The sequence below is a fragment of the Hyperolius riggenbachi genome, chromosome 1 (genome assembly GCF_040937935.1).
Source record: "Hyperolius riggenbachi isolate aHypRig1 chromosome 1, aHypRig1.pri, whole genome shotgun sequence".
Taxonomy (NCBI): domain Eukaryota; kingdom Metazoa; phylum Chordata; class Amphibia; order Anura; family Hyperoliidae; genus Hyperolius; species Hyperolius riggenbachi.
Genome location: NC_090646.1, coordinates 629995630 through 630022564, shown reverse-complemented (window position 1 = coordinate 630022564; position 26935 = coordinate 629995630). Strand labels below are relative to the sequence as shown.

Sequence of the window (26935 nt, the reverse complement as noted above, 5' to 3'; positions counted from 1 at the left end):
GAACATGGCTACTTAACTTATGTATGCAGGGCGCTCTTTGCTTAGTGTTAGAAAAGAGGACAAAGCGGGAATAAGAAGATAGTTCCAAAGAAGTAACTTCAGCAATATCCCTAGCCAAAAAACACAGGGAACCATAACACATGTACACAAGAAAGGATGCTGTTTTCAGAGTGGAAGAGGGCTCTGTTTGAGGGAGGGGGCGCAATTTTAGTGTTTGCCACAGGCTCTATATCACCAAGATACACCCCTGAAGGCGCGGGAAGACTCTGGGTCCTATAGAGCCTTCCCGGTCCCCGTTCTAGCGCTGGCTCCCTGGTAGCAGTATTGACCAATTTGGTAAAATACTGCTCTCTCTCTGCCGTGAAGAAGGTGTCAGGGTTCTAGCGAACCGTCGGGGTTCTGTTGATCTCGTCACTGGTATCAAGGGGCGAGCAGCCCCAGGGCATGGAGTCTAAATGAGCACGGGTCTTTACCAGGGCACCCCGAAAGGAATGATGGGCGGACTACTTTGCTGCCTGGTGCTTGCAGGTCATGACCCCTAGGACTACCGCACCAGTGACGGTAAGAACAGAGGGTACCTGACGGGAACGGGGATACTGGCAGAGTGGACCGCAGGACAGACTGGCAAAACAGATACAGGACAGATAGGCCTAACCTTAGGGATCCCAGGAAGGACTGGCCGGCAGGGAAAAACCCAGGAAAGCAGCAGACAGACAGGGGGAATCCCGGGTAAGGAGCTAGGATCCCAAGAGGGGTACTGACTGACAGGGTAAATCCCAGAGATACTGGCAGTGAAAGGCAATCTCTGGGAAGGGAGCTTACAGGCTAGAAACTCAGGAGGGAGCGGACAGGCTGGAGGAAACCCTGGGATACTGCAGATGACTAAAAGGAGGGACCTGACAGGCTGAGGGTAGCCCAGGGAAGCTGCAGGAGACAGGGGGCACTCTGGAGGGAACTCACAGGCTGAGGGAAACTCCAGGGAAGCAGCAGGTAACAGGAGAGCTCCAGAGGGAACTCACAGACTTAGGGAATCCCCAGGGAAACTGCAGGTAATAGGAGAGCTCCCGGAGGGAACTCACAGGCAGAGGGAATCCCCAGGGAAACTGCTGGTAACAGGAGAGCTCCCAGAAGGAGCTTGCAGGCTACAGGGATGGATGGCTGACAGGAGAAAGACAGGGAGTGCAGGGATCCTGGTTAGGCTGCAGGCAGGTTAGCAGGCAGGTAAACAGGCAGGTTAAATCAAGCAGACAGGCAGGCAGGTTAAATCAGGCAGAAAAGGTAGGCAGGTTAAGTCAGGCAGACAGGCAGGTTAACAGGCAGGCAGGTAGCAACAGGGAACAGCCAAAAGGGGACGATTTGGAAGGTGAGACCCTGGTAGGGAAAAGCCAACAGGGAGGAGATCCAGGAAAGGGAAGGGGGAAAGGTGGCGGAAAATCGTGGCTGTGACCAGGGATGCAACAGCAGTGAGTGAGTGACAGTGCTGGACTTATATAGCTAGGCTCTCAATTAGTGTCAGGTGCAGTACCGCCTACGGCCACTGCATAAGAGGGCAGCAGAGGCGTGCACGCACGCCTAGCAACAGAGGGAGACTCCAGCAGCAAAGAGGATGTCGGGCTGGCGTCTCTCCGCCATGCTGGGAGGAACGGACAAGGAGCTGCGTGGGACCCGGCGGCTGGAGTGAAACGAGCAATCGTTACACTCCACCGCCTTTGCAGGAGAGCCAGCGCAGAAACGAGGTGAGGTAAGCACGAGCAATCGTGACAGGAGGCTTCGGAAGTCTTCGGGAGCACTCCGGTCTCGAGCACTCACATGTGCGCAGTAATGGAGCACTCATGCTCCTGAAGACTTCCGAAGTCCCCTGCGATGGGGGAGTCAAATGGAGGAGCTGCCACTGCAATGAGGGCACCAGGAGAGGAGAGGGAAGGCTCTATAGGACCCAGAGCCTTCCCTCTCCTTAGATAAGTATCTGTTTTTTGTTTTTTTTGTATTTATTCTACTACGCAGTAGAGTGTATCTACCCTCCTTTTAACATCCTTTCCCACCAGTAGCGTAGATACACACACCCCCGCCGCTACCGCCGCTGTCCGCGCCCCCGCACGCCGCCACCCGCTCGCCCGGAGATCAATGAACGGGAAAAACCGTTCCCATTCGTTGATCTAAGCCCCCGCAAAGATCTGCTGCTTCTATGTGAAAAAAAAAGTTTCCCAGCCTCATTGCACTTCCTGTAAGCATACTTCCTACGCTTACAGGATGCATGTACAAAAAATTACTGTGGCCATCTTGTGGCCAATAGTAAAACTACACCCAAAAACATTTTTCATATATAAATATATAGTTCCCACACTCCCCATTTTTTTTTCTGTAATAAAAAGAAAAAAAATTACAATAAAAAAATACATAAATAGTTACCTTAGGGACTGAACTCTTTAAATATTTATGTCAAGAGGGTATAACACTGTTACTTTATAAACTATGGGCTTGTAATTAGGGATGGACGCAAAACTGAAAAAAATGCACCTTTATTTCCAAATAAAATATTGGCGCCAAACATTGTGATAGGGACATAATTTAAATGGTGTAATAACTGGGACAAATGGGCAAATAAATTTCATGGATTTTAATTACAGTAGCATGCATTATTTAAAAACTATAATGGGCGAAAAATGATTTTTTTTCCCCACATTTTTTCCTATTTTCCCATTAAAACACATTTAGAATAAAATAATTTGTGGCATAATGTCCCACCTAAAGAAAGTCTAATTGCTGGCGAAAAAAACAAGATATAGTTCATTTCATTGCGATAAGTAATGATAAAGTTATAGACGAATGAATGGAAGGATCGCTGAAAGGTGAAAATTGCTCTGGTGCTCCAGGGGTAAAACCCCTCAGTTGTGAAGTGGTTAAAGGATACATAAGACCTAAATAAAACATTCTTCAGCTTTATTTACATGGGGCTTCCTCCAGCCCCTAGAAGTCTCTGTGTCCTTTTCCTGTCCCCTCCATAGCAGCCGCTGGCCTGGCCGCAGGCTCTGCCCATCTGCGGACGCGCCTACATGCCACTCGTGCTATTAACAGCAGTTGTTCAGTCCAACTGACAAAATAGTGTGCAAATGTGTAGGCAGACTGGCGGACATCTCTTTGATCTTTTCCAGGGATTGCTTTTGTGAAGATTAAATGGATTACTAAGGATCCCCATGAGAACTAGTCCAACACCTGTCAGATCTGTCAGATTTTACTACCTACTGTAAAATGACTGCAACATAGGAGAAAAGTAATTGAAAATGTATTTTAACTGCTTCTGGACCGCGGTGTAACGAATGCGGAATCGTCTCCGTGGTCAGCGCACCAGACGTGCGCTGACACGGCGGATTTCCTCCACAAGCGTATAAATTTGCAGGAACCCAGCAGTAGGTGCAATGCACCTGCAGAGGGAAATTCCTGACGGCAGGTGAAGCTGTGGAGTGCAGAGGAACAGCTCCTCTGCTCTACCACACACGCCAGACAGGAATTGTACGAAGGGAAGAACCGTAATCGCAAGAGAAGCGATTGAGAGTGAGCACAGAGACAGATTGTGTGTGTGTGCATAAAACTAGTCGCCAACCCGCGACTGTGCACACACCACAGCAGATACGAAGCAGGAACGCGATCGCGAGAGGTGCGATCGCCAGACATGACACAAGGCTACAGCAAGGCGGAGCACGAGAGTAGCAAAGGCACAGCAAATCATACAATGAGGAGATAGGGAAAATAACAAACGCTAGCTAACCGCGAACACCGCACTCATTCGCAACAGTGCACACGGTTATGCGCGGTCTCCACGTGATAAGCACAATAGAGACAAGCACGCCTAACTAACCATCGACAGACAAACATGAAACAGAGGACGCGAACGCTTGCTTAACGGTTACCTCACCGAGCCTCCAGCAAGCGTCCGTAGCAGACAAGACAGACACACGAAAACAGGGACAAGCGAGAGATAGGATCCACAGCACTAGCGAAAGTGGCTAGCGCGATCCAGGAAGACAGAACAGAAGGATCCACAGCACTAGCGCGAAGCGAGTGCGATCCAGGTACAGAGTAGCAGAACAGAAGGATCCACAGCACTAGCGAAAAGTGGCTAGCGCGATCCCAGGAGACAGAACAGAAGGATCCACAGCGCTAGCGAAAAGTGGCTAGCGCGATCCCAGGAGACAGAACAGAAGGATCCACAGCGCTAGCGAAAAGTGGCTAGCGCGATCCCAGGAGACAGAACAGAAGGATCCACAGCGCTAGTGAAAAGTGGCTAGCGCGATCCCAGGAGACAGAACAGAAGAGATAGCTGGTAGCAACCGCTGCACCAGCTATACTCCAAGAACAGAGATCAGAACCATTTCCTGTCGACCACCGCTGGGACAGGACAACAGCAACAGAACAAACAAACAGATAAACAATCCTAACTTCACCAGGGAATCTGCCCAGCACAGTTTCCAGGAATTACTCTAAGATGATCTTTAAACAAAGAGCATGGCTGACACTCTCCAGAGTGTTTCACAGGAAGACTCCTTATGACCAGCGAAGCATTGTGGGAAAGACATAGTACTTATAGTACACGCCTCCAATGAATGTGGCCAGGCAATTTGCATGACAACGTATGCTGCAAAACTGACAGAAGCTCTTCTTTCCAGAGTCCTGCAGCATGCAAACCTACACAATGGTCAAAAAGCTGCCTGCCTGCACAGGCAGCTGAGCAAATCATCACACGCGGTAAATGAAATCTATGCCCTGTTTATGGCTGTGGATTCCTGCCAGGGTGTAGATTTCAATGACCCGGCTGCATGCTACCGCCGATCACGCCACTCTCCTGCCGCAGGTAGCAGCCCACTCGCTCACATAGATTACTAGGTCAGGAGCCAATGAAATCGGCTCCTGACCGGCTCACAGAGTTCTGCTGTCACAGCGGCAGCAGAGTGAGGGAGCTTCAGCGACGGGTGTCAGTGAGCCCTGCTTTCGGACCAAAAAGTCTCTGATCCTTAAAGTGTCCCTGAGACAATGGGACATTAAAGTTTTATACATACCTGGGGTTTCCCTCAGCCCCATTCATGAAGATCGCTCTCTGGCCGTGGTCCAAAGCCTCCTAGATCCTCAGGTAGCAGCCCTGTTCTCCGCAGCCAATCGGGGGTCAGTCGGCGCAGGCGCAGTGCGGCCAAGAGCGCTACCCGTCTCCTGGCCGTGGCTGGGAGCGTTCTGAGCCTGCGCCGTCTGAGCCTCCTAGAATCTAGGAGACTTTGGACCACGGTGATGGAGCGATCTGCGCAGAGGGGGCTGGAGGAAGCACCAGGTATGTATAAAACTTTTATTTTCCATCGTCTCAGGTTCCCTTTAAGGGGCCAGAGACTGCTGGTCCAGAAGTGGTTAATCTGCGAGAAATATACTTCTTATAAGCATATGCACACATGTATTTTAAAAGCTGCCATTTTTTGCAGTAGCGACGCTTTAAATGATGCCCTGTTGCATGATGGGAGAATCTTCCTGATCACATGAAGCTTTCTATTTGTAAACACCTGGGGCTAGATTCACAAAAGAGTGCTAACTGTTAGCACGGCCGTTTTCGCGCGAATTTTCGCATTGCGCGTGTTCGCGAATTTTCGCGCTATATGATAACGTTTTCGTGCGCAAACGCGAATTTTCGCGCGAAAACGATATCAATTTCATGGTAAAATTCGGGTTTGCGCGCGAAAACTTTATCGTTTCGCGCGAAAATTCTCGAGCGCGCCCAATGCGAAAATTCACGTGAAAACGGCCGTGCTAACAGTTAGCACTCTTTTGTGAATCAAGCCCCTCCTGTTTTAAGATGGTAAAATTGCATTTCGCATCACCAGCAATTGAAAGAAGTCCAAACAATGAGATATCATTTGGACAATCGACTATATACATGCTCAGTGCTCAGACTTTGCATGCTGCCCTTTGGATCACCGCAGTGTGATATTTGATCTCTGCGATCCGCCCTGCCTAGAGATGACATTATAGCAACCAGTGGGAATGGGAGGGTTCTGGCTGCAGGAGGCCATGTCTGGAAGTCTTGTCTGACACGTTCCTGTGGTTAGAACTGGCACCCCGCTGTGCTTTACTGATCTCACAGCCATAGATGAGCACTGTCATTTTTTATCTATAGTGTTCACAGGAAGCAGCAGCAACTCTGTACAGCACAAGTAAAAATCGCACTGTAACCGATTGCTGGAAACTGAAGATTGCCTAATGAGTTCCAATCTTAGGCACTAACAAGGGATACACCGCGGCTAATTTCACCTAGCGTCTCAATAACTGTCAGTATCTCCCCAGTAATGTATAAGAGGTAGTATCATAACGTTTTAATTATCATCATTGGTCTTTGAAGGGAACCTTAACTGTCGAGGAAATAAATTTCACTCATCTGGGGCTTCCCCAAGCCCCCTGCAGCCGTTCTGTGCCCTCGCAGCTCCTTGACTGTACTCCGGTCGCCCCCGCCGCGACTTAAGCTGGCCACTAACGGTTCAATTTCTAGCGAAAAATCGTTCGAGCGATCAGAAATTCTGATCGGATTGGTTGTAAATAATCTCCAGTGGTGGACACAATCGATAGATAGGAAGCAAAGATTGGTTAGTTGATGGTGTAGTGAACGATTTTTCATCTGATCAGAATTTCTGATCGCTCAAACGATTTTTCACTAGGAATTGGACAGGTAGTGGCCATCTTAAGTTTCGTTTTCGGTCCCCGGCAATGCGTCATCTTCTTCGTCTTCCCCGCCATCAAGCACGTCAGGTGCATGCGCAGTACGTTTGCGTGACTGAAATGCGTTTGTGTTTGCCAACGGGAGAAAAAAAACCTGTCTATTTTGAATCATGCCAAAATCGCATAGTGGCCATTGCTATATGATTTTCCTGTGTGCCTTTACTTCAGAAAATGCAGCAGGCAGGGTGATTGTGATTGGGAAAAAATCACCCCACAAACACAGCGTAATAATGGAAACATCCCTGTGAGGTTTCCATCAGCTTGGAGAGTACCTAGCGTATTGCGATCTGACTGTGATTGCAATCGGATTGCAAAACGCACTCAGTGGTAAAACCCCTAACAAAGTTGTTTGCCAGATTTTGAGCGCATCGAAAGTTGAGTAAATATGAATAAACATGTTTTCAGATTCTCATACGTATTTACTAAACAAGTCTGTTTGTAAATATGTCCATTAGTCATAATTAGTGTGTGTTTTTTGTGACTGCCATCATCGTCATAGTGGAATTCTGCTGAGTAAAAGTCAGAGCCATCTGTTCGGTCCTATACATCGCAGGAATCAACAGCAAAAATCATTTCAGCTTGAAAATGAGTGATCATGTCAGGGGCGTAACTAGAAATCACTGCCCCCCCCCACCTTTGAAACTTTGGATGGGGCCCCCTCCTGCTAAATCCCACCCCCTGCTTGCCCCCCAACCACACCCCATCCACTTTATGCACAGGTAAACTGAGAATCATTGTTATTCAATTGGGAACATTTTTTCTATCAATTACATTAGCTTCTGTAATAAAACATTCATGTGTTCACACATACAGACACACATGGTATGCAGAAAATGCAGATAAACACACAAAGAGAACTGATAGATGAGTGTACTTTTAGCCTTAGCTTCCTATTACACTCCCTCTGTCCATCTCTGATGGTGCAGAACTGACTCGGCAGATTCCACTAACATCACTACAGTACACAGCACTTGGGGAGGGGTAGAGAGGTTGGGGGCAGCACGCTGTGCACACGATCCTGCTGCACACTGAGTAGGGACTGTCTACAAAACTTTGTATGATTACTTATCTGTGGCTGAGCAGATGAAGTCATTAGAACAATTGTGGCTTCAAACAAAAGAGCTACTATTAGAACAATTGTGTAGAGAGCAAAACGTTTTTTTCTCTCCTTGCCCTTAGTTTTCAGTCTCCCAGGATGGGGCCCCCTGTGGCTTCTGGGCCCCCTGCTGCTGCATCCCTTGCAGGGTCTATTGTTACGCCCCTGGTTCATGTAAAAATGTTCCTCCATGAAGGGTTAGCAGAGATTGTGAAATGTGATATTGGAGTGTCCAAATTTGCTACTGGTCAGTCAATTAGTCCAGCTGTGGAGAATGAGTAACAAGCTCCTCCTCTATAGCTAATTACAGTAAGGTGAGAAGGTTCTAGCCAGTCTGTAAACATCACACAGATTCCAGGCTTACAAAGAATGAAGATTTCATTATTTCAGTGCCTTGGTCCCTTAACTTCACAGGTCTAGCTGCTGGCATCCATACATGAGTTAGCAGTATAGGTACATCCCCAGTATAAGTAGTTATTGGTAGCTTACTCAGCAGAGGGGGCAAGAAGTAGGGAAGTAGCAGGAAGTTCTTAGTTTAGCAGTGCATGAGTGGGATTAGGACCAATCTACATGCCAAGAATAGTAGATAGCAGGTTGTAAATTTCAATCTAGAAGGACTGCACTACATGGAAGGACTGACAGGTGTGATAGAATGAACCAGTCACTTATCCAAAGAGATAAGAGGAGAACTTATCCAAAACTGGGAAGTCAGGTAAATTCCAATGAAAACTTTGAGTAAAGTTTGGTGAAGAGAGGAGTTTATGGTGGCTTTGGGTGCTATGCCAGATCTTGGACCATAATTCCTGGTTTAAGGGCCATATTCTATTCAAGATGATAAGCTTGCAGATGCAAGGTACTTATCACCTTGCTCGAGGATTACTGCAAAAACCTATTGCCAGTTTCTTTCGCGCAATGGCCGATTGTTAAAGAGAACCCGAGGTGGGATTTAATTATATTAGTGGGGCACAGAGGCTGGTTGTGCACACTAAAGGTGCCCATACACTCGTCAGATTGGCAGCAGATAGATAAGAAATGCATCTGATGATCTATCTGATGCGTTTTTAGAGCATTTTTTACCAGGATAGAATTCCAATAGATTTCAGTTTGAAATCTATTGAAATTCGATCTGATGGCATTTTTTTGCCATCAGATTTCCATTAAGGCCAATGCAAACTGATAAGCAATCTCATCAGATCGACCTAAATTTTCCACCCTGCCAGTTCGATGGAAATCCATCGAAATCGATCGAAACCGGCCATCGATCGGTCGATTGGCCAACCGTTTGCAAACGATCAATCGATCGATCGATCGGGATCGATCGGTCGGCCAGAAAATCGGCTGAGTGTATGGGCCCCTTAACACCAGCCTCTGTTGCCCTATGGTGTGCCCCCAGGACCCCCCTGCGCGCCGCTATACCCCCCGCAGTGCTAGCGACACACAGCGTGTCGCCAGCACAATGTTTACCTATGTGTGTCTGTTAGCGCCGCTCCCCCCGCCTCCTCTGTATCGGCGCTACCCGCCCGCGTCCCTTCCCTCCAATTAGCGGGAGGGAAGGGACGCGGGCGGGTAGCGCCGATACAGAGGAGGCGGGCCATGGCGCTGCCAGACAGTCACAGGTAAACAGCCTGCTGGTGACACGCTGTGTGTCGCTAGCACGGCGGAGGGGACAGCAGATCGCAGGGGGGTCCTGGGGGCACACCATAGGGCAACAGAGGCTGGTGATAGTGTGCACAACCAGCCTCTGTGCCCCACTAATATAATTAAATCCCACCTCGGGTTCTCTTTAAGGAGCATTACTCACTTGAAAGCCTGAGCGATGCTCCCTTTTTCCAGGCGATGGCAAGCGGGGTTTTACTCTGTGGTGCTGTCCTTCAGTACCACATCCTCGCTACCCAGAGATGCGCGCTCACACCCACCGAACATCAGCGCCATCTTCCGCTGCTGTATCTGGGAGTCTCCATTAATAAGGAGACCCCCAGAGCTCCCCGTCGGGCCTTTGCACATTTCCGAAGCCTTCACCTTGCAGCTGCAATGCCCCCCATGCAGCTTACCCTTGGGACATATGTCCCCCTTCCCCCCTCCCCCCATAGGTACACCTCTTTCTATTCAGCGGCGCATGCGAGGCAGATGGACACAGGCCAATCACAGCAGGGCAGAAGGGGGTATATGCAGGACTGAAGGACATACAGACACATAACAGTTGGTTTAAAAATTATTATTATAGATTGCACCGAGACTAGGTTACGTAGCCCGTCCAGAATTAAATTGTGCTTTGTAAACTTCTTTGTAGACTTTATAGATAATCTATGATTGTTTACATGAATCACTAAATAATATTATTGCTGAAATGTCACCAACACAATATCAGTGATGTAAAGAAGGTAATACGATCAGAGCAGGTGGTCTATTATCATTACAGCCATGTGCCTCTTGTCAACACTGAGCTAAGTATCCATGATCGCTTTGTTACTCGTCTGTTCAGAATACTAATAATAATAAAAAAAAATACTTGTTGACCTGTCAGTGCTGGACGTTAATTCATTAACTGGTGCATTGGCCTGCGCTCGGTTACTGCATACTGCTAAAGCCTTGCACTGCAACAGACAGCTTAGCTCCATCTGGATTTCCATAGCAACCCGTACATGTCAAATTGGTTCCCCCAGTGTTTATTCTGCCAGAAGCCACGGCGAGCACACAGTATATTTCCAACAATACGGAACAGGGAGGCCCATTGTGCTGATATAAACTGAACCCTTTGCTTGGCTCTGGCGACACATGAGCTGAGCATTGTCATGCTAATCGGGATCGGTTTAGGGAAGCATCGTAGCAAAACCGGAGTGAATTAGACGACCACAATAGTGTATCCCTATAGAGAAACATGGCCCTCCCCTCCTTCCCCGGGAGTCAGGGCAGTGGACTCCAGCTACAGGCTTATTACCGGCACCGTGTCTCTCATGTGCGTACAATTACCTGGCGCTGGGGACACAGAAACCGCACGGGGAAGATATTCAGGCAGATTAAATAGAGTAGTCTGTGGCAACCAATCAGATGACATATTTTCCCCTCATTGCCAATATACTTGTTCAGTGCACACCGCTATATGCCTTATCTCAACTACCGTTGATCTGCTGGTGGGCTCCTGGCATACGTATGTATGCGTCGCCGGTGAGTTGGGCGCAGGGCGAGCCGAATGATGGCTTTCCCTGCTGTGGCAAAAAAAACCTGGCGCCGTTAAATACTATTCCCCCTCCAAGTTGTCGCATCTCAGAGGAAAATGTAATTCGGGGTCCGCCAACCACCAGAGCCCTGAATTACACCTATGCACCCCACGCACCATTCATTGCTTCTAGGGGGCGCCTAGTTTTGGCACCATGCGTAGAAACAACCTGCTTTGCTCTCTTGTTATGTATGTTTCCAAGTTCCAATGTTTCTAGTACAAAATAGTACCTCCACCACAACCAATCTGATGAGACTGACCAGATCGTTAGACCACCAAGGTCCAAATGCACAATGGGACTATTCCCAGGTTAACTCCCGACCCACCGACCAGTATGCTTCATAGTCACTTCTATGCATCACCACAGAGTTTTCCAGCCAGAGGACGGTTTTCGAACCTCAAACGCCTCATAGCATAAACAAACAAACACAGAACATTTATATCGCGCTTTTCTCCTGCCGGACTCAAAGCGCCAGAGCTGCAGCCACTAGGACGCGCTCTATAGGCAGTAGCGGTGTTAGGGAGACCTGCCCAAGTTCTCCTACTGAATAGGTGCTGGCTTACTAAACAGGCAGAGCCGAGATTCGAACCCAGGTCTACTGTGTCAGAGGCAGAGTCCTTAAGCATTACACTATCCAGCTACATCCAGCACCGCCTCATAGCATAGTACTGCTACAATTTATTGTGTATAAGGGTTCATTCATACTGGGGCGATTATTGGGATCGCTAGTGCTTTTAAAAGTGGTAGCGTAATGTAAAGTTCATGGCAGTCGCTGTCGATTTGCGGTTAGCGCAAACACAGTGCAGCGCTTGTTTGTGATTTTTTAGCGTTTTTTGGAGTGCTAGCGTTTTGCAATCCATGGTGTAGATGGGCCCAAAAAGGCAATTACTCACATAAAAGCTGATAAAAAAAAAAGGTTCAGAGTTTGGGTACGGGTGCTCCCCTGTCTAGGTGGCCACGGCTGGCTCCGCCTCTTGTGTGTGTGGGTTGTGCTGGGTGGCTGCCGTGCACGCAGTACTCAGTTATTGCATGTGCTGCCCTGACACATCTGGGCAAAGGAGTCAGAGAACAGCAAACTCATAAGGACTATCGAGTGCAGTGAAAGCTCTGGGGCTGAATTAAATTAACTATTAACAAAAAAAATGTAAAATTTAAAGAGAGCCTGGGGTCAACAATCAAATACTTTCCTAAGGACAGGGAAGTAGCACGGAGCTGCTCATGCACGGTTGGCTCCGGCTTACTGTCTGGGCGTGGCTTCCTTCTTCCTAGGTAAGTGCTTGCTTTTTGACCTGAGGTTCGCCTCAGGAACACTTTAAGATACATACATATATAAAAATGTATGTTTTTCCCAGAGTAAAATGCACAGGCAGCACGGTGGCGCAGTGCTTAGCCATCTGCACAGAGTTTGTATGCTCTCCCTGTGGTCTGTGTGGGTTTACTCTGAGTGCACTGGTTTCCTCTGCGCATCCCAAAAACATACAGATAAGTTAACTGGCTTCCCCCTAGATTGGTCCTAGACTATAATTCATACAGTACCCGATACATACATAGACATATGACTATAGTGGGGACTAGATGTTGGCACTATACAAATACTAAATAATAATAACTTGCTTAGTCCAATTACCATAATAGTGTGATATGTGATCATGTTAGAGAGGCCGGCATCTTCGTACAGATTTTCTCCAGGGAATGCTTTTAAAATGAATAAATGTAATACTAAGGATCCCCCCATGAGGAGATGGACTTGTCCAAAATCTGTCAGATCTGTCAGCATTTTACTTCTTGCCGTAGGTGACAGCAGATTAGGAGAAAGGTAATATATAGCGCATTTTGGTCTGGGAGAAACATACATCTTATATGTATGCATTTTTTACGTTTTACAATTTTTCATGATAGTTGTCCTTTAAAACTGTCCTTCTTTAGCATGGACAGTCTGCATTTTTTAAACCAAATCCTTCTTTTTCTCTTGGTTCATCAGATGTTCCATTATATGGTCATACTATTAGGACTTTATAAATAAATGTAGCTGACATCTCAACACCTAAAGCGCGTCGAAATCTGTGCGCAGGATGAGGCCAAAAATGGCTCGCCCTGCTCCATTCTTTATTATTTTCTAAACTCTCCCCCTTCTGACTCTCTAATCATTTATGTGGTTGTGAAATTTGGGCGCCTGCTATTACCGGCAGCTTAATTACTCCGTTTTGGTTTTTTTGTGTAATTCATCCTCCAGCCATTGCCAGTGCAGAAACTAGTTGGTGAGGGCCACTATCACCCTAATTCCTATTACGGCCTGTGATATCGCCCAATTCTCAGCTGCTGCACTGCACCCTAATGAGCTTTCTCGCATCCCAACCCTCAATCCATACTTATGAACAAAGCCTCTTTTATTCTTCAATCACAAATCTTCAAAGTTGCAGGCAAAGCGTGTGGACACAATTTCAGGATTCCAAATCACAAAAGAGACTGTCTGACACATGTTTCACGGGCAAAGGCCGCTTCCTCAGAGGCACACAGTATACAAACACAGTTTGGACCAAAAGAAGTGTATCACCCCAATCTTAGAAGAAGAAAAACATTCAACGACGATTCCATGCGCGTTGTGCGTTTCCATGGACTAAGGGTCTTCCTCAGTCCATGGGTACGCACAGCACTCATGGAATCATTGTTGAATGTTCTTTCTTCTTCTAAGATTGCGGTAATACACTTCTTTTGGTTCACAGTTGATGTGTTTGTGTACTGTGTGCCTCTGAGGAAGCAGCCTTTGGCCGTTAAACATGTGTCAGGCAGTCTCTTTTGTGATTTGGAATCCTGAAATTGTGTCCACACGCTTTGTCTGCAACTCTTAAAGAGAATCTGTATTGTTAAAATCACACAAAAGTAAACATACCAGTGTGTTAGGGGACATCTCCTATTCCCCTCTGTCACAATTTCGCGGCTCCTCGCCGCATTAAAAGTGGTTAAAAACAGTTTTAAAAAGTTTGTTTATAAACAAACAAAATGTCCACCAAAACAGGAAGTAGGTTGATGTACAGTATGTCCACACATAGAAAATACATCCATACACAAGCAGGCTGTATACAGCATTCCTTTTGAATCTCAAGAGATCATTTGTGTGTTTCTTTCCCCCATGCACTGAAGTTTCAGGCTGCTCTTTTCTTCCTGCAAACAGCTTTGCCCTTGTCTGTAATTCCTCAGTATGTGAAAGCACAGCCAGCTCAGAGGACGATTTATCCAGCTTGTAAAAGATAAGAGAAAAGAGAGAAGCTGCTCTAATCTAAATAACACACAGGCAGTGTGCATAGAGGGGCCTGGAAGGCGGAGTTCATAGCAGAACCACAACTCTGAAGAACTTGGCAGCCTTCCAGACACAGGCTGACAAGTCTGACAAGAGATAGATAAGTTGATTTATTACAGAGACTGTGATAGTACAAAGTGCTGCAGTAAGCCAGAACACATTAGAATAGCTTTTGGAACTTGTAGGATGATAAAAAACAGGATGTAATTTTTGTTACGGAGTCTCTTTAAGAGTTGTGATTGAAGATTAAAAGAGAACTTGTTCACAAAAAAAACAGTTTTCTTGTTAGTGGAATTTGTGTTTTGTTGCATTTAGGGGTGGAACAGAACTACTTATTTTATTGTGGTCATTTACCCCCCCCCCCCATCTATTCTTGTTGTTGACACCTTGATGGGGATGTTTCACCTACTTCTGGTTATGGATGGACTGATTTTTCCCGGTCTACCAGGCTGAGCAAGATGGGTTTGGGTATATAAAGAAAACTGTTGATTAAAAAAATTGCTGGTTGTATGACATTTAAAGATGTGTTTTTTTAATACCCCACTTAATCCCCAATAAAGGGATGTGGCCATTTTTATTGCGAACTGTAGAAGTGTGTAATTTCTTATTTTATAGACTACAAAATCAATTTGTAATTTTTTGGCATATAAAGCTGGATACACACGGTGCGTTCGTGCACTCGATTTTCCCGTCGATTCCCGTCGATTCGTTTATTTCCAACATGTCCGATTTGGATTTTGATGGATCGTTAGGTCGATTCGGCATACTTTGCATGCAAATCGACCTAACGATCCATCGAAATCCAAATCGGACATGTTGGAAATAAACGAATCGACGGGAATCGACGGGAAAATCGAGTGCACGAACGCACCGTGTGTATCCAGCATAAGACCTGCTGTGTTATTCCCGAGTCCATGGCGGCCTGGAGGGGGAATAGTCATTTACGCTGCCAAGAAATTTGCTATAGCAGGGTGAACTGTTTTTCAGCTTCGCTCTGCGCCCACATTTCCTGGGACCCTTTTTTTTGCATGTGTGCCATAAAAGGCCCTTATTCAATTGACTTTTTTTTCCTAGGATTTCTCCTAGGAGATCATTTTTCATGTTCTGTTTAAAATAACTTTTTGGCACTCTGCAACTGAAAAAGTACCAAAAAGTAGATTAAATAGCACTGCCAAAACTATTCTTGTATTTTCTTGTTTGCCTGTGCCTTAACCTCCTGAGCGTTACGCCGTTTTGTCACTTTTTGCCCGATTAGTAAATAATTGTGCAAATTGACTGTAAACCCTCTAGCTAGCACTAGGCTAGCTAGAAGAAGTCTCCGGCACCCCCCCGATCCCCGTCGCTCCCCTGTTTATACATTACCCAGCCTGGATCCAGCGATCGGCGCAGCCTCCCCGGACAGCTCTGGTCTCTCTATGGGGAGGATCACAGATGACGTCATGCGCAAACCCGATCCTTGCCATAGAGAGACCGGAGCTGCGCCGGGAGGATCCAGCGGGGGTAACGCATAAACGGGGGGATCGCTGAGGATCGCAGGGGAGCGGTGGGTGCCCAACACTTTTACTAGCTAGCCGAGTGCTAGCTAGATCGTTTACAGTCAATTTGCACAATTATTTAATTATGGGGGACTCCTGGGCCCACAGAGCGGTATGCCCGACACAGTGTCCGGCATACCGCTAAGGTGGTTAAAAGGCATTTTATTCATCAGGTGTGAAAATACCATCCAGAAGACAAGTTTGGAGTAAATAAATTGAAGATAAGGACCACTGCCTGGGCCCGATGCACTATACTCTGGCAAAGTAAACTTTACTGCTACTAACGCAGCGAGAACACCGGCCGTTAACCCATTAAAGAGACTCTGTAAAGGAAAAAAAAAAACCTCTAGGGGATACTTACCTTGGGAGGGGGAAGCCTCAGGGTCCCAATGAGGCTTCCCCCTCCCCTGTAGCTTAAGGGAATCCAGCACTGGCTCGCCCGAATCCTCCCCCGACAATCCTGACAAGCGAGTATTTATTTATCCAGCGCAGGCGCAGTAGCGCTCTTCCTTCGGGTAAGGCAGAAATAGCCGAACCTGATCGTATCCGCTCTACTGCACATATGCAAAGGACTGACGTCTGTGCAGTAGAGCGGATCAATTGGGTTCGGCCATTTCAGCCTTCCCCGAACGAAGAGCCGCCAGTATCACAGTAGGTAAATATTAACCTCGCCACACTTTGGGGGAAGGGGTGGTGCACGCTGGATTGCCGGCCCAACGGAGGACAGGGGAAGCCTCCTCGTTAGGATCCCTCCCAAGGTAAGTATCCCCCAGAGGGTTTTTTTTTTCTTTACCGATCCTCTTTAATGCCGCGTACATTACAGGGTTAATGTGGGCATCGCTTTGCTAACGTGTGGTGTGACACACGTTACCATAGTGAAGCGTGTGTTCAACCAGTAAAGTGCATGGCATTATGGGTTAACAGAAGGTGTTCTCACTGCGTTAGTACTGGACAAATTGCAGTGTGTGGAAAAATATTACCCTAGTTTCACAGCTTATTTTAGACAAGACACAGAACATTTTTATTATGCTTTTTTCCTGGTGGACTGAAAGTGCTGTGCTACAGCCACTAGGGCATGCTCTGTAGGCAGTAGCAGTGTTCGGGAGTATTGCCCGAGGTCTCCTCACTGAATTGGTGCTGGCTTACCAAACAGGAAGAGCCACGATGTGAACCCAGGTCTCCGGTGTCAGAGTCCCTAAAGTGTACCTGAGCCGAAGCTCGGGTACAAATTGAGATACTTGGCTAATGAGAGGGACGCCTCAGAATCCTATTGAGGCTTCCCTTGGTGTTCTGTTGTCCCCCGCCATTGAGCATGGCCCCCCAGAAGATTAGCGACAGGGCATTGTCACTAATCATATCGGGGCTGCGCAGCTCCTCTTCTTGCAATGTGGCTGTGCGGTAGCCACGCTAGCCCGCCCACGCATGCACAGTAAGCCAGAGCTGCGGCTCTGTGTTACTAGGCATGCGTGGTCGTGCTCGCGTATCTACTGCGCAGCCATGTTATTAGACGGGAAGGAGCAAGGCCCTGATATGGAGGGGAGCCCAAGGCACAGCGACGAGGGACATCGGACCACCGAGGGAAACCTCAATAGGATCCTGAGGCTTCCCTCTCTTCAAGTGAGTACCTTATTTTGGCTTTAACTAGTACCCTATTCAGCCACTGTATTATGCATAACACCCTGTGAATAACTTTTTCACTACTCGGGCCCAGATTTGCCTCACAGGAGCCTACAGGCACGGATGTCCTGGCACCTTCATGAACCTACCAACATCTGCCGAACAGCACCGCAAGTGTGCTGGCTAGCCCAGCTGTCACTTCTCCCTTACTTCCCTTGCCCACCATAGGTAGCTACAGGTGTCCCTTAGTATTATGTAGCCAGAAGTACGCTCAATATTAAGTAGCTAGAGGTGCCCCCAAGTGTTAGGTAGCTAGAGCAACCTCAGTATTACGTAGCTAGAGGTGCCCCTGCAGCCCCTCTATCTCATCAGTGGAATGCCGAGACTCGAGAGTAGTGATGGGCGAACACCTGGATGTTCGGGTTCGGGAAAGTTCGCCGAACATGGCCGAGATGTTCGGCATGTTCGGGCCGAACCCCGAACTTCCCGAACATCCCTATTTTGGGGGCCCTATGGGGTCGCAGGCATAAGGGGGGAGCATGCCCCGATCGCGGGGGGGGTCGGAAATTCCCCCCACCCCCTCCGCTAGCGCTCCCCCCTCTGCCCGCTTCCCCATTCAAAAGTTTCAAGAAGTACCTGTATAGCGGATGGCCTGGCAGTGGGCGGCACTGTGGAGTGAGGAGGAGGAGGAGTCCGGAGAGTGACGAGTTGAGGGAGGCCGGGCAGCGGGCGTGAGGTCAGCGAAAGGGCGGAACTTCCGCCCTTTCTCTGACCTCACGCCCGCTGCCCGGCCTCCCTCAACTCGTCACTCTCCGGACTCCTCCTCCTCCTCACTCCACAGTGCCGCCCACTGCCAGGCCATCCGCTATACAGGTACTTCTTGAAACTTTTGAATGGGGAAGCGGGCAGAGGGGGGAGCGCTAGCGGAGGGGGTGGGGGGAATTTCCGACCCCCCCTGCGATCGGGGCATGCTCCCCCCTTATGCCTGCGACCCCATAGGGGGGCCGTATTGCGGCCTGTTCGGCCGAACAGGGCCCTGTTCGCCCGAACAGGGGCCCTGTTCGGCCCTGTTCGGGGGCATACAGAAGTTCGGGGCGAACCCGAACTTAAAAGGCCGAACACCATGAGGTGTTCGGCCGAACTCGAACATCACCCGAACAGGGTGATGTTCTGCAGAACCCGAACAGTGGCGAACACTGTTCGCCCAACACTACTCGAGAGACAGGTGACTAACCTCTCATTTACACTCTCATCAGGACTCTGCATAGGGAAAGAGGGAGGGCGGCGCTCGGGGAGGGCAGCAGGCCGCCTATCCATCATCAGGCGCCTGTAGGCATGTGCCTACAGTGCCTTATGGTAAATCCGGCCCTGCCACTACTGTATCAACATCTCAGCTGTGATGAGGAGGAGGAACAGAGGTGTACTGTGCCAGATATTTTTATAGACTACAAAATAAATTTGTAATTTTTTGGCCTATAAGACCGGCTGTGTTATGCAGCAGCGTCACACTCCGCAAAACAACTTTTGCGTGACTATCAATAACTCAACTGTGATGATGAGAAGGAACAACATCCCACAGTCTCTATAAAATAGAAGGATAACATCCTGGCTGTAGAAGCTCATACACAAGTGCAACTTTTCCACCCACCTATCATCCAAACGTGGTAGGAACATTACACTGTGATTTTCCGCTCAGCAAATTGCATCTACTCTGATCGGAACGGTGAGCTACTGAGAGGAACTGACGGCAAGGTAAGTATGTAATATTCATTTGCAGGTACATCATCTGTTTATTTTAAAAACGAACCGTAACCAAGGATTCAGCTTCATCATAATCAGTAGCTGCTACCCCCTTTCCCATGAGAAATCTTTACCTTTCCTTGAACAGTTCATCAGGGGGTCTGTAGGGCTGATACTGTGGTGAAGCCCCTGCCACAATGTGAGGTCAGGGCCTAGGTCCACACAGTGTCCTGTCTGTGAGCCTTGTTGCATTGTGGGAAATAACGTCTGTTTTCAACTGCCAAGCAAGCAGTATCCCCCTCTGTACATATGTATAGCTATGAAATAAAACCCTTTCAACCAATCGCTTTCTAAGTGGGTGTGGTTATAGATAATGGCAGTTGGTGCTGTCTTTTTTCATGTCTGCCAGTAGTAAAGATGATGACATGCAGGCCGATTGTGGATCAAACAATATGAACAAATTACATGGCGAATATCAGTTATTTATTGATCGCTCTTCTATTTTGTCACTTCTCACTTTGCAATGTATTGATTTGTTTTTTTCCCCTTTTTCACTAAAGTTCCTCTTTAAATAATTGAACTAATTCCAGGTTCCCTTTATTGGCTGCTCTTATAACTGCCCCACTTTTCTCTGCACTTCTATAGATCAGGCAGCCCCCAGAAGGGTAACTGTCATACACAGTAAGTCTATTGGCCTATTTCACTGCCGCATAACACAACTTGCCAAGTTTATTATGTGATTGGGAAGCCTGACTTTCACTGCAGCAAAAGAGGCACAGCAGAATCTTTCCCACTTCTTTAAAGAGGACCTGAACTCTTGCAGAGGAAAAACACAGAGGAATGCACCCCGTATGTATTTAAAGAGTTTAGCTTGTCTAATTCCCCCTCATCTGTGACTAATCACCAGTGTAATTTGATCTCTGAGCTGTGTCAGCTGACAGCCTCGGCAGAGCAGCTAATTTGTAAACACAGTCTGCTAATCCTATCGATACTTCCATGAAAGCAGGAAGTAGACACACTGCAGATGTATTCCAGGATTTGTATCAGCTGTGACAAATAAATGTTCTTTAAAGGTTATTATGCTGTTGCTTAACTTTTAGAGCAGAGAGGAAGTTCTGAGTTCAGGTCGGCTTTAAAGGACACCCAAGGTGAAAATAAACTAATGAAACAACAATTGTATTTATCCTCCTTCTCCTAAAAATGACTTTTTAAGATATTCCACAGCTTTATTTTATATTTAAATCTACTTTTTAAGTTTTTACTGTTATTGTTTTTGCTCAATGACACATTCATTGAAGTATGCCAGAGCTAAAAACTATGAACAATTGACCCTTTGTATCTCTTTCCTGCTCTCAGAAGTCATTTTCTGCTAGGACAGTGTTTTATAGTTGTAATTTCTTATCAGTGTAGTCACTTCCTGTCTGAGTCAGGACTTAGTCAGCCACTTACATACCTGATATTTAACTCTTTCAGACAGAAAAAGAAAAAAAAGGAACAGCATAGTTATTTGTGTGCTAGGCACTGTACATACCCATGTCTGTCTCATCATGTCACACGTCACCTCGGGTATCCTTTAACACTGTTCATTTTAAACTGAATGTACTAACGCCCGCAGAGCCGGGACAAGGTTCTCCAGCACCCAAGGCTGAGACAGCAAAGTGCTCCCCTCCATCCCTCCCACCCCAGCTGTCACACACTGATTGCTATTAGACTAAGAGGCGCCCCAGGGACCCAACACCTTAATTTCTAGTTAACTGTCTTGCAGTCACTGCTATGTATGTGGTTGTGAGAAGAAAAGAAGCACAGAGAGATCCGGGAGCCCAATCTGGTGCAATATCGTCAATAATTCAGATAGGTGTAGAACAAAATTCAGTAGAGAATATACTAACAAAGTTGGGTTGCTGGAAGAGGCAACCACTCGTTTTGTGAATAAATACCGTCTCCACTCGGCCTTTCAACGCTTGACGGTCGCTGCTCCAAAAACATTGATTTGTGGGTCGAAGGAAGTTTGACCAAAATCACCCCTATGAGTAGGGGTTAAACAATTGGGTTAGGAGGCGCCCGGGTTGATAGGATATCCTACGTTTCTATATACGGTACTTTTCAGGAGATTCCGGGCACCAAAGGTCTGTGGCAGTGTCCGGCTAAGTTTTAAATATTCCAGAGCTGCAGGGCGGACACAGAGGAGGTGTGTGCGCGGGATAGTTTGATCACACTATCCCGCGCACACCTCCTCACTCCTCAGCCGCCACAGACCTTTGGCGCCGGGAATCTCAGTTTTGACATATATCAGACACTGTTATTGACCTGAGGAAGTGGCTACAGCCGTGAAACGCGTTGTCTAAGCGCATCATTAAACCTGACCTTTTTTATCTTGAAATTCTACTATCTTTAATCCACAATGGGACATCTATAAGGTAGGACAATATTTTTCACGATTATCTCCTGAAAAGTACCGTATGTAGAAACGTAGCATATCCTATCAACCCGGGCGCCTCGAACCCAATTCCAGAATTAACTGCAAGCCCTTTTCTTCATGTATGCCCTTTTCTTATTTCTTTCTGCTTCAAACACAATTGGGAATGATAGCTGAGTGAGTTGTGCGCCCCCTCCTACACTGCGCCCTGAGGCTGGAGCCTCTCTTGCCTTTGCCTCGGCCCGACCCTCTTTTTTCCAAAGAAAAAAGGAACAATGCAGGTGTTGTCCACAGCAACCAATCACATTTTTACTTTCTTTTTCAAGCCTGTACTGCCAAACATACAGCTGTGATTGGATTGGCTGCTATGGATGACACTTCACTCCCTTTTTTCATTTACTTCTTAGGGAAAGCCCTGGTAGTATTGTAGACACAGGTGTAGCTGTACTACTGCACAAGCCAAACACCCTGTAAATGAACAAATGTAATAGTCTTGAACAGAAAGAACAGAAGCATAACAGGAATTCGCCTAGCATAAGTGTCTTTCTTTAAATCGGACCTGAACTTAGAACTTCCTCTCTGATCTAAAAGATAAGCAACAGCATAATAATCTTTAAAGAAAAAAATGTTTTCTTTGTTACAGCTGATACAGATCCTGCAATAAATCTGCATTGTATCTACTGCCTGCTTTCATGGAAGTAGACACAGGGTTAACATCCTAGGATTACAAATGAGCTGCTCTGCTGAGACAGTCAGCTGACACAGCTAAGGGATGAAATTACAACTCGTGATTTGTCACAGATAAGGAGGAATTAGAAAGACTAAACTCTCTAAATACATACAGGGTGCATTTCTCTATGTTTTCCTACTGTCCTGTCCAAGAGTTCAGGTGCACTTTAACAAAAGAATGGTTCTGAGGGAAACTATGATTGGGACTAACTGTCCCAGTAATGATAATATACATAATGCAATCCGCGTACGTAATTTCATTGATGGTGACCACTCACTCAACATGTTGATCAATAATTATGCATGCCAGTTAAATAATAAATGCCTTCGGGCACACTAGTCTCTGCCTTCCTGGCCATAGGTTTGTTTTATGGAATTCAGGGAATATGGAATGATGAAATATACATCCTGATGAGTGAGAATGAGAGAATGATAACAGGGTAGTGACTGTAGCCTGACTTACCTTTATGTTGATCGAACACTGAGGAGTTGCTGAAATCCATGTTTTTTTCCGATTTCTGTTTGCGCAAAGACGGCGTATACGGCATGAGCCTGGATCCAGGAAGGAGCTGCTGTGTTACAGTAATAAATGCATGTGTCTATAGCATCCTCGTCTCTCGATGTGATGACACGATTGCCCTATGGATGCTCACGGTTGCTCGGGAGGGATAAAAGCATGATAATCTCCTCCGCTAGTTAGGATGCCTATAGCAAACGAGATTCCCTCATTGCTGGCGGGGGGTGAGCCGTGCTGGGGAGTGCGTGTGGAATTGTGGTGGTGAGGGAATCATGTCTTTTGTTACGGCTGGTGTAGAGAGAGGCAATGCAGCCCTCGCCAGCATCAGAAAGCTGAATGTGGCTGTAAAGCAAATAGAGATCTCAGTGGATGAATGACTGCTAGTCACAAAGCTACACATTGAGCATGTGCAGGGCTGGCTGAGGAGCAGTGATTGTGGAGAGTGCAGCACTCGCTATACACACCAAACATGCTCAAGTCTGGGGGGAGGAAGGGGAGTGAATTCATAGAAGAAAAATAATTATAACATACTGTATATACTATAGATTGCGCTCTCTCTCTCAACTGAATATATATATATATATATATATATATATATATATATATATATATATATATATATATATATATATATATGTATATATATATATATATATATACACTGTATATACCGTGCTTCTTCAAAAATAAAAAATAAAACAAGTTTATATATTATTATTATTTATTGGATTTAAAGAGACACTGAAGTGAAAAAAAACCATGATGATATAATGAATTGGTTGTGTAGTACGGATAATTACTAGAACATTAATAGCAAAGAAAATATTCTCATATTTTTTATTTTCAGTTATATAGTGTTTTTTTTTATAACATTGCATCATTCTTTTATATTTGCAGTTTACACAATACTCAGCATTCTAAAGGATTTTACAGAGCAGGCCAGTGAACTATTGAACTGTTCTCTGCAGTGAAAAAGAAAATACATTGACTCACAGTTGAGATAATAAGCTTCAGAAGACAGCTCTCTGCGACTTTGAAAGTCGTGGAGCTCAATGGCTCTTTTGCATAGTTAACAACTGGAGTTTCTTAACTCTTCCTGTACTGGAAACAATATTAGACTTATGTCTCTGCTCCTAATGTTTTATTTCTTAGCTGTACTACACATACAAATCATTATATCATTTTTTTTCTCGCTTCAGTGTCTCTTTAAATAACTCCAACATATTACGCAGCGCTGTACAATACTTGAGATTACAGACAATGATAACAGGGGTGACTGATAACACAATACAGGTAATAAGCAATAAGATACACAGTGCCAGATCATACACTGGGGTAGTAGTCCCATTAATACAAGTTCACATTATTCTGGGTAGAGTGCACAATCAAGTATAATACACAAGGCTCTGCCAAAGGCTTACAGACACAGAACATTTATATCACGCTTTTCTCCTGGCCGACTCAAAGTGCCTAGAGGGCAGTGGTGGTGAAATGAAATCAAGAGTTTCTCGGCAGAGAGAGTTAGGGCATTGGCAGGTGGGGTAGGCCTACTGGAAGAGGTAAGTTTTGAGGGCTTGTTTGAAGGTGCTGAAAGAGAGGGTAAGCCTGATGAGCAGTGGGAGAGAGTTCCACAGGATGGGGGCAGCTCTAGTAAAGTCCTGTAGTCGTGCATGGAAGTGCGAGATGCGTGGGGTGGTTAGGAGGTGGTCGTTGGAGGAGCAAAGTGGGCAGCCAGGTGTGTATCTGCTGACCAGGTCAGAAATGTAGGTTGTTTTGAAAGATGCATTAGGGCTTATTTTTTTTTTTTAAAGATTTTTTATTTAAACGTTTTATAACAGAAAATAGAAAAAAGACATCACAATGTATTACAGAGGGATAATAATTATCAGCTATAGTTGACCAGCAGTGTCAACCTAAATAATGCACATCACATTATGAAGTACAAGGTTATGCACAACAGTTATCAGGTAATAGAACGTATACTAAAAAATATGGACACCAAATAAGAAATCTTTGCAAACACGTGGTTATTTCCACGTATATCGCTATCAGACCTTTCTTTATATCTCCAATAAGGAGAATGGGAGCGTTGGCGGTAGGGCTAGGGGCCCGTAGGGAACATACACCCAAGCCCCACCAGTCACTGAGCAGAAAATTTCAAGGTCTGGATACATGTGGTGAGATTGCTTATTTCCTGAAGAAGCTTATAGGTGTAGAAAAAGTTCTACAGGGCTAACGAGAGAGAAATGAAAAGGGAGGCGAAGACACATGAACGAGAAAGGAAAGAGAAGAGAGAAGAGGAAGAAAAGAAGGGGGACCCGGTTCAGCCATAAAGCTCAAAAAGAGGGGGGGGGGGGAGGCGCAGCCGGCGCCAGTCCACAAGGGACTCAGGAGGAGTCCCCTGTGTGTGAAGTGGTGAACGTCAGGAGGAAGGAAACATCCATAGACTTAAATTAGGAGGTCCATCTCTTAAATTCCTCAGACTCTTCAAATTCAAACCATGGTCTCCAGGTGTGCAAATAAGAGTCTCGTCTATTATGTATAGAGAGGGTAAGATCCTCCATCAGGCTCATGGCCTTTATTTCCTGCAACCACTCAGTGATTGTAGGAGCTTGGTTAGACTTCCAGTGCCGGGCAATTATTATTCTAGCTGCATTGATCAGATGTCTGGATAAGGACTTTTTGAACTTCCGTATGCTCCTTGGGGTGTTATGTAGCAGGTAATAGGTCGCGTCATCAGTAGAGTCAACGCCCGTCACCTGCGACATTATAGCTTTAACTGTGTTCCAATAAGCGCTAAGACCCGGGCAGCTCCAAAATATGTGTAAAAAAGTACCTCTGTGTAAGGCACAACGCCAACAGAGAGGACTGGTGTTTGGGAACATCCTATGGAGCCTAACCGGGGTATAATACCACTGGGTGAGCATTTTGTATCCTGATTCCTGGATGCGGGCTGATGTTGATGACTTCTGGGAGAAAAGTAAAATCTTCTGCCATTGGTCGTCAGTGAAGGGTGAGCCCATGTCTCCTTCCCATTTAGCACGCAGGGTGAGAGAGGGGCTATAGTCTGATATGAGTAAAGAGTATATCTGCGATATTCCCTTAGTTACACATCCCTCTGCCATGCAGAGTTTCTCAAAAGGGGTCATTTCTCGTGAGAAGGAGAGCCTGGTGCCTTTAGCCAGGAGAAAATGACGAAACTGGAGTAGGGACCATTGATCTAATAGTGGCAGGTTCAATTTAGATTGTATATTGGCCAGTTCCACCCATCTGCCTCCGTCTAATAAATGTAGGGCACGGAGGACACAAGGTCCTCTCCAATTTATATATGCTCTTGGGTGCATGCCTGGAGGGAAGTCCGGGTTATTGAGAATAGGGATCAGCGGAGAAGGGTCAGGAGCTAGGGAAGAAACTTTATTTAGTTTGCGATATACTTTGATAGTGTTATTAAGTATTGGGTATCCACAGCTAGAGATTGCCAGCGGCCCTAGAGACCAGGGAAGATGGGCTAAAGAGGAGTGGATGATATCTTGTTCCATCTCTACCCATCTCTTAAGAGAGGCGTGCCTGTGCCAGTCCACCACCCGAATCAATACAGCTGCAGAGTAATATAATTGGAGACATGGCACTGCCAGCCCGCCGCGTTCTTTTGGTAATATAGTCAGGGCGTATTTTAGACGGGGAGGCTTATTCTTCCATATGAATCTTCTAAAGCATAGTCGAAGTTCCTTAAAATATGAGTTAGGTACAGGTACTGGCAGGGCTTGAAAAATATAAAGAAAACGGGGGAGCACATTCATTTTAATAATGTTAGTTCGTCCTATCCAGGAAAATTTTGCCACATCCCACCTCTGCAGATCTGCCTTGATTGTGGTCAGCAGGGGTACATAATTGAGTTTAAAGACCTCTGAGATGTTATCAGGTATTTTGGTTCCGAGGTATGTTAATGCCTTAGCTGCCCATTTAAATGGGAAGTTGGTCTTCAATGTATTTCGCAGGGAAGGGTCTAGTCCTATATCAAG

The 26935-nt window shown here is 46.3% G+C and overlaps 1 protein-coding gene across 3 annotated transcripts in view; it reads right to left on the bottom strand.

The window, feature by feature from the left end:
* Window positions 1–26935, bottom strand: part of ANKRD55 (ankyrin repeat domain 55) — a 186319-nt gene that overhangs the window by 80410 nt on the left and 78974 nt on the right. Inside the window, exon 1 of one of the 3 annotated variants that reach the window (XM_068271834.1) lies at window positions 22860–23241. The exons of 1 other annotated variant lie outside the window; for it this stretch is intronic. In XM_068271834.1, coding sequence (XP_068127935.1) covers window positions 22860–22944 — 85 coding nt within the window. In that variant the 5' untranslated portion in view covers window positions 22945–23241. Of the gene's footprint in view, window positions 1–10360; window positions 10434–22859; window positions 23242–26935 lie in introns of those variants that run through there. One more of the 3 variants, XM_068271838.1, reaches the window with a different exon arrangement.